Below are 7,948 nucleotides of genomic sequence, written 5' to 3'. Positions count from 1 at the left end.
AAATTCGATTGAAAAACATACGAAATTTCTATTTCGACTTTTAATTGAGCAATCGTATTTGTGTGCGCTTTGCAAAACATAAAGCTTTTTGACATAAGTTTGTACGTGATCTTTAATGCTTTTCTTGCCGACACTTTCTTTAATAATACAAACCGCAGAAAAACAGATTTGTACACCGTTTGTTAAAATCTGTTTGTTCTATTTCTTCCACAATAGAGTTTATTACTTTTTCTATTTTAATGTTGCTTTTCGCAATTTCTAGAAATATGTCCATATCCATTACATTTAAAATACTTAATTGCTGATTTGTATTCTACTTTTCGTATTCAGTTGAGCCGCAATCCCCACACCATTCCCACAATTATAGCAAACTTGTTTTCTGTTCATTTTCTTCTCCACGTTTTGGTAGTTTTCTCCTTATATATTACGATACGAGATAATAATGTTTCGTATATTTCAAATTTTTTCCAAAGTTCTTCAAATGTTCTATTTGGTTTCATTGGGCGTACACTTTTGCTTTGAATTCGTAATCCGTTTACACTATATCTTGGATTAGTAACAGTTTGTAGGGCAATATTGTTTAATATGCTTTGCTCTTTTTGTTTAGTTCTAAATTATCGTTTGTATCGGCTGATCAATTTCTGCTTATAACTGAATATATAAATAAATGAATAAATAAGATAGAGAGAAAGATGACAAAGGTATAATGGGTTATAATGCTTGTAACGTCCGCGTACGCCCTTGACACGCAAAGTTATGTTTACTTTAGTTAATATTCAAAACTTCATTAAACAACATCATAAATCTTATCGGTTACTTTACTATTCCGACAAAATATTCGCTAGAGATTGTTCTAAAATGTCAAATTCTAAAAAATCCGTTTATGTTACCCGCCCAGATGTAGCAGCTATCGGCCTGGATATTCTAAAGAAGGAGTAAGTTTGAATCTTTAAAGAGAATACTGTAATTGACAAAAAATTTTCAGATTTGATGTTAGCGTTTGGTATAAGCAAGAGCCAGTACCCCGTGAGGAATTGTTAAAACAAATTCCTGGCAAAAGTGCTTTATTCTGCGCTTTAACTGAAAAGATTGATAGCGAGGTTATTACAAGAGCAGGGCCACAGCTCAAATGTATTGCTACAATTTCTGTAGGTTATGAACATATCGATTTAGAAGCATGTAAGAAACTGGGGATACGTGTGGGTTATACACCCGATGTCCTAACGGATGCTACTGCCGAACTAACTATGGCTTTACTGTTGGCTACGAGTAGACGTCTCTTCGAGGCCAACAGGGATGTCTATAGTGGTGGTTGGAAGCCGTGGAGTCCCAATTATATGTGCGGCCAAGGTTTAAAAGGCAGCCAAGTAGGTCTATTTGGTTTTGGCCGCATTGGTCAAGAAATCGCCTCGCGTTTGCTGCCCTTTAAACCCAAAAAAATAACATATACTGCGCGCAACCAACAGCCGGAAGTCGCTAAAAAAGTGCGGGCAAGTTATGCGACGTTTGAAGAGATGGTGTCCGAGTCAGACGTCATTATTGTTTGTTGCGCTCTTACACCTAGCACTAAGGAAATATTCGATAAGTCCGCTTTTAAAAAAATGAAACGAAATTGCGTGTTTATAAATACAGCCCGAGGAGGCATAGTTGATCAAAAGGCTTTGCATGAAGCCTTGAAAGAGAAACAAATTATGGCTGCCGGACTCGACGTTACTACACCAGAACCGTTGCCAATAAATGATCCCTTGTTAAAACTAAATAACGTTGTCATATTGCCACATATTGGAAGTGCTGATATTGATACACGTATTCAAATGTCACATGTTACTGCTTTAAATATATTGGCGGCGTTAAAGGGTGAGAAAATGGTAGCTGAAGTGCAATTGTGAATATTCTATGATGTGCACTGTAAACAATTTACACTTATGTACATATATATGCATTGTAAAATATTCGATGATAATATATTTTAACATATCAGTGATGTTTGCTTTTAACTGCGTCATAATTCTTTAATAGACAAAAAATATTTCCTAAATATAAACATCGCGTTTATTGATTTGTATACCGAAGAAGTCACTTATTCAAAAAGAAAATTTTCTACATTCCAAGACAAGCTTTGGCTTGAAGAAGTTGAAACGCAATCTGCCTAGGAAGACATGTACTCTCCTTATTCATGCACTCATTATAGTAATTCAAATTTACCTTCTAAACGCATTAGACGTTAGATGCAAATTGTATGAAACACCTAAGTATCGCTACTAATTTTTCATGGCAAACAAGTCCCGTTTTAATCGCTTAGTAGAAGTATAATGTCACCGAAGTTATTCTCTGAATTGTTGAAAATGACGGAAAAGTGTAACAAATAACAACCCTACAGTTAACGTTCAAAAACGCGGTTTACTCGAAGCGCAACCACCGTTTAACTCAATCAACGGCCCAAACTGTAAGAAATATGCTCTATGATGCCCGAGACAATCAACAACTCAAATTTATAGACTTTATCCTTCATTCTAATCATTTCAAGCGAAACACACATATTCTATATTTTTAAGATGTTGCATTAATTAGCTAGTCCTGAAACCAGTCGATTCTCCAACAATGAAAGCTTTCTAAATGTGTTCTCGTCGGTCGAAAAAATTTGAAGTCTCTCAGAGTACTAAAAAAGCGGTAGCCGGTAGTCTTCAATAGTACCATTAGAAAAAAAAAAATGAAAATAAAGAAACGCAGAAGATAATTCTAATAATAATACGCCATACTAAGCCAGCAATGGTCAAACATACACGCATTTCATGCTTTCAAAATAAAATTTGGAGCATCTATAAATCCTGAAGCTAAGGAAGGAACAAATCACAATTAGTAATAGTGTTTTAATAATCGCAAAAACTTTTGTCACGTATTAACAATCTAGCAATATGGTTTTGAATATAACTTTAGTCCTCTCCGGGTGGTAAAGGTTGATTCACATCTGGTGCAATGATAGCTGCAGAGCTCAAGACGGGGACAGTCGTTACTGTAGATATTGTTGATATCTCCTGAGGATCTTCAATTTCCTTTTTGATATTGTCAATCGAAATAAAACCACCAGAATCGTCCTGTCGTAAAAGGCAGAGGAAATAGTAATAACTATATTTGTTAAAGTTAATTGATCAAGAATTGAAACTACCGTTATAAAAACATCCGTAGATTTGCCCGAAATTATGTCTTTAATCTGTGGCGTTATTCCAGACATGGGCTCATCTTCTATACTTTGCGCATACTCCAGCAAAGGTTGTCGAAGCTCGGGACACTGATCTAAAGCATTGGCTAATTGCTGTGGCGGTAACTGCAGCATAATCGGCAGTGCTGTAGTTTTCAAACGTTGTAGGCACTTTAGGAATCCCTCCCATATTACTTTTTGACGCCATACTTGTTTAAGAATTAACCGTTGTAGCAAATTTAAAACGAAATTTCCAAGGCGTGGATACAAAGACAAACTTTGTATCACGGTACGCATAAGCAATGTAGGAGTTGGTGAAAATTCAACTAATTGTTGTAGAACGCCAATTAGTACATCATATGTGTACACATCTTTCTCTGAAAGACAGAGAGAGGTGGCTTTTACGATACACTTTAAATCACAATCGCTTATGTCGATATTATGCAGAGTTACCAAAATATCAGTTGGCGTAGCGGCGATGACTTGGTTGGCGAACTCCGGTCCTATTCCCAACAAGCGGTTAAACACTTCTCTCACCACCACCTGATTCAATTTTATTAGCTTCGGCAGTGCGTTTAAAATTTCCTGACGTGTCAGACCATTTAAAACCGGAATAAGTATACGCACATCTTTGATTTTATTTGCGTATAAGTCACGTACACGCTGCACTAATTCGAGATGGGGTGTGGACACCTTTTCAGTTAGAATATAAATGATTCGTATGATAAGAGTTTCACAGCCTTTTGGGCAGTCTTCGATAACTCTTAGCACAACACTATTATCAGGACCCATCTTTTTAATCGGTGCGTCTATACATCTTAAAATGGTGCGTTTTAGATCAGCAGAGGTTTTGGCATAAACTTCAATTAATTTGTCTAAGTAGACTTCCGTATTAAAGGGCATTAATACCAGTAAGAGTGACAGACACAACTTGGCTATCTCCTCGCGCCAAGCAGTTTCCACTTCCGAACGACCGTAATCACTCCTAAAAATGATAACAGGAGGGACTTCTTTTTCTAAATAGCCTGCCCATTCCAGTGCAAACTCGTCTGTTCGCAAAGGCATTATTCTGTGTTCATGATACAAAGCCACAATATGCTCCACTGCTTTCTCACGGATATCAATACGCTCATAAACACAAAAACACAACAACAAGCGTAATAATTTATTTTTACGAGGTGGTCTTAAGATAGTCATGTCTTTAATTAAATCTAAGCTATGATTAGTGTATTCCTCCATGAGTACAAGGTCCAATAAAGGTTTCATAGCTTCATCTGGTAAAAGGGGCGCCTCTAAAAAAATCCTTCTTAGCAAGAGAATTTTATCACGAAATTCACATTTCTCTATAACGCCTTTAACCATTTGAGTGAGAAATTCATTATAAGCGTAATCGGGCCTATTCTCAGATTTGACATAAGAATGCCGTGTGAAGCCCTGCAAAAGGCAGTATTCTTCATAAAGCCATGAAAAACCCAAATCTATGCGTTGTTTAATATCCATCATTATAAAATCGAAAATATAATAACGAACATTGTCTGGAAAAGTGGCGGCCATAACAGTCAATATACGACGTCGCTTAGCGGAAACACCGCCAGCTATAGATTGGCGCTCTGAACGCAGCACACGTTTAACTGCATCCATAAGAAACTTCTCTTTCGTTTGCCTTGGAAAGGGTTTGGTCACCTCTTGCAATTTCAAAGCTTTGGCTTTTTGTTTCATACGTTCGATTAATTCTTGTTCTCCTTTTAACCGTTCCATGTTTTCGCGTAATTTCTTGGTCGCCTCTTCTTTGCGTATTTGTTCTTCATCTGTTATTCCTGTACAAGTAGATTCCCTAACAACCATTTCATCTACTTCCATGAGTTCAACTGAGGCGGTGTTTTTCTCCACCGGTTTCATAGGAGGTTCCTTTGTTAAAACGGCTGCTCCCGGCCCTAACCTCAAGGCAGTCATTTGTTCTCCCAAGCCATGAGATATTTTAGCTATTTGTTGATTTGTCGAGAGGTCTCTAACGGGACTGTACCCTCTAAGAAAGTGTTCAGGCGCGCTGCTTGGTAATTTAGGCAAATGTTCCATAATCAAATTGACTACAACCGAAACTGAACGCAAATGTTCAGCTATAAATTTTTCATTGACTTTGGTAGATTTTTCCTTTTGTTTGTTTAACTCGTCTTCATCTATTTCCATTTCTACATCTTTAGACACAGAATTCCCGTCTTCCTTGCTTTCTATGTAAGCACATAAGCGCATTTTTTTACTTAAACTATTGGTGGCATTATCCAAAATGCGCTTTTGTCTTCTCAACTGTTCTTGTTTATCCATTTTAGGTATGGATCGTTGTATTTCACTTTGCGAAGAACCCAAATCATGTAGTAATTGTTTGACTGTGGCCTGATATTCATAAGATCCCTTATTTTTTAATAAAGCAGTTAACTGCATTTTCAAACTCTTTCTTACTGAGCTAACTTGCGAATCCGTTAAAGTAGGGGGCAAATTTGAATTCAAATATTTAAAAGCTTCTATCACCAAACCCATAAAACTCGGTCTTAGCTTAGCTATGGTACACAAACTGCCGGTGCAAGCAATTAAATTTACGGAAGATATATGTGTAGCGGCATGGAACTTCAGCAAAATATCGAATATATTAAAGGCTTCTTCTTCTAACTTCTTCCGTTTCAATATTCTAATGTTTTCAGAAACGTTATCCAAAGAGAAATCATTATCCTTTTTCTGAGTATCCTCATCAGGATAACTTTGAAGAACAACAACACCCTCCAAAAACTTAATCGCATTTGTACGTATACCATCATTATCATTATCGATGAGATCGAGAATTTGAGCTTTAATTAAACTCAAGACGTTCCAAGCTTGATCAGCACTGTCAGTTAATTCCTGTTGGCTACAAATCCACTGCAACCCATTTTTATAAATGCTACCACAAGCTTGTATAACTCGCTTAATAACTTGTGGTGAACGATCACGCAACAGCATTGAGATTACATTTACAATTTGCGGCAAGTACTCCACTTTTGACTTACTGTAAACATAGAGAGTGCGTATAATCTTTTCAAGTATGCAGCAAGAAAAACGTACCATATTTTTTCCATGAAACTGACCACCTGTTTCCGCACATCCATATTGGCGTCGTGTGCTAGTGAAAGAATATGCTCTAAAAACTCTTCCAGCAATTCAGTACAAGAACCCATTATAGTTTCTTGTACTTTAACCAATAATTCACATTTTGCTTGAGACTCGGCCGTTGTGGCCAATTCATTAAGCCATTCCACTACCTATTGTTTGCAAAAAGTGGAATAAGTGTTATGAGCAGATTTTTTTCCTACATCACTTACTCTAGCTCGAGCATTTGCAGTTTTCTCATCAGTAAATAAATTGGCAGTTTCGCTTAAAAACTGAGGACGACCCAATATGGGATCCATTCTTTTCTTTAACTTTAAAGACTTAATTAAATAATTCTTTTCCAAAAATTCTTAGAAAACATCTAAAAATTTACAAAATCTCTAGTTGCTTTACTCACATTGTTTTTCGGTAATTTAGCAGCACTTTCCTTTGACGTAAGTGCAGTGTTGCCAGAGGTTAGAAAAGATTCAGAATTCATCGAATGAGCAGTCAATTTTGTTTTTGAGTTAAAATCTCTCAACCGGAAAACACAACGGACAACCGCGCTACCGTATTGTTTTACAGGAAAATGTGAGCAAAAGCATACGATTTTAGAAGCAGAAATAAAGAAATCAACATTAACAACAAATTCCTGAAAGATAACAATAAAGAAGTTAATATAAAGTAAACAAGCCGGTAAGTGTAAGATAATTACGAATTACATAAGTAGTTTCTAAAATTTAAAATAAGTTGCTTTTAGTTCCTGTCCGTTGTTTTCTATTTTTTTTATTTATTTACATACACGAAAAACCATATATTAATCTCCATAATCCGCTTAAAGTTTATGACACCATCAAAACCCTATTTTTGTATTAATTTAAAAATTACCATTTATTGCTCTCTGAAAAAAGTAATTTGACGAATATATTTAAAATTTATGGTAAATGGTTTTGATTACTTGCTTTTCATTTCTTTTAAAATAATACATAATAATAACCAAAATTGAAAATTATAAAAAAAAAGTTTTAATTAAGGCAAAGTAAGCTTAAATTAGATAAACAAATATTTTTTTTGGGTTGTTGAGTGGAGATGGACTAAGCCAATAAATTTGTGACTTATATGTCCACAAATAACTCTTAAATTTAAAAGTAACGATTACCATTTCTTTTTGTGTTTTTCCTTTTCATTTTATTTGTGCATAACCATATGTTTGCTAACTCCCTCCAAGTCTTGTCAAAAGTTTGCAAAGTTGAAGTCCCATTCCGAAATAAGAATAAAGTGTTCTTCTATTGAAACGTTATAAGTTTAAAAAGCTTAACCCGCGCTAATTATGATTGCTTTGATATTTGGCTCGTATAGCCAAAAATAAAAAATTAGCTTCCCAACGGCTAACAAGATTATTTAGGCAACATGTTAAATACTAGGGAAAAGTTGAGCAACCAATGTGAATGGAAGAAAATAATTGAGGTATTTGATAACATGAGAAGCTTCTCCGTAAATGTGGATCTTTTTTTTATAGTCAGTAAGCGCTTATGTAAACATACACTAGCCACTTTTTACTTGTGACGCAAGTTATGCTTTTTCAGCTATAGACATCAGAGTTAATGGTTCAAAAAGTGATGTTGGTATTTT

At 35.5% G+C, this 7,948-nt stretch overlaps 2 protein-coding genes across 2 annotated transcripts; one reads left to right on the top strand and one right to left on the bottom strand.

The window, feature by feature from the left end:
• Positions 1–343: 343 nt before the first annotated feature.
• Positions 344–2,030, top strand: LOC119643384 (glyoxylate reductase/hydroxypyruvate reductase). Its single transcript, XM_038042735.1, has 2 exons — positions 344–935; positions 986–2,030. Exons 1-2 carry the CDS (start codon positions 757–759, stop codon positions 1,887–1,889), a joined length of 1,083 nt encoding a protein of 360 aa, XP_037898663.1. The 5' UTR covers positions 344–756; the 3' UTR covers positions 1,890–2,030.
• An 825-nt stretch (positions 2,031–2,855) lies between these two features.
• On the bottom strand, positions 2,856–6,698 carry LOC119643385 (symplekin). The gene is made up of 4 exons (XM_038042736.1): positions 6,550–6,698; positions 6,293–6,489; positions 3,167–6,236; positions 2,856–3,095 (listed from the first exon to the last, which is right to left on the bottom strand). Exons 1-4 carry the CDS (start codon positions 6,634–6,636, stop codon positions 2,934–2,936), a joined length of 3,516 nt encoding a protein of 1,171 aa, XP_037898664.1. The 5' UTR covers positions 6,637–6,698; the 3' UTR covers positions 2,856–2,933.
• Between the last annotated feature and the right edge of the window lie 1,250 nt (positions 6,699–7,948).

This window comes from Glossina fuscipes, unplaced genomic scaffold, assembly GCF_014805625.2.
Source record: "Glossina fuscipes isolate IAEA_lab_2018 unplaced genomic scaffold, Yale_Gfus_2 60599, whole genome shotgun sequence".
Classification (NCBI taxonomy): Eukaryota; Metazoa; Arthropoda; class Insecta; order Diptera; family Glossinidae; genus Glossina; species Glossina fuscipes.
The sequence above is the reverse complement of the archived record's forward strand: the minus strand, read 5'-3'. Positions and strand labels throughout refer to the sequence as shown.

What these genes read in the sequence shown, in the direction of transcription:
- LOC119643384 (XM_038042735.1), top strand. Translation starts at nt 757, where the DNA reads ATGTTTACTTTAGTTAATATTCAAAACTTCATTAAACAACATCATAAA. An exon ending in CTGGATATTCTAAAGAAGGA is followed by an intron (nt 936 to 985) that starts GTAAGTTTGAAT and finishes AAAAATTTTCAG; the next exon opens with ATTTGATGTTAGCGTTTGGT.
- LOC119643385 (XM_038042736.1), bottom strand. Translation starts at nt 6,636, where the DNA reads ATGGATCCCATATTGGGTCGTCCTCAGTTTTTAAGCGAAACTGCCAAT. An exon ending in CTGCAAATGCTCGAGCTAGA is followed by an intron (nt 6,490 to 6,549) that starts GTAAGTGATGTA and finishes TGCAAACAATAG; the next exon opens with GTAGTGGAATGGCTTAATGA. An exon ending in CTACGGATGTTTTTATAACG is followed by an intron (nt 3,096 to 3,166) that starts GTAGTTTCAATT and finishes CTTTTACGACAG; the next exon opens with GACGATTCTGGTGGTTTTAT.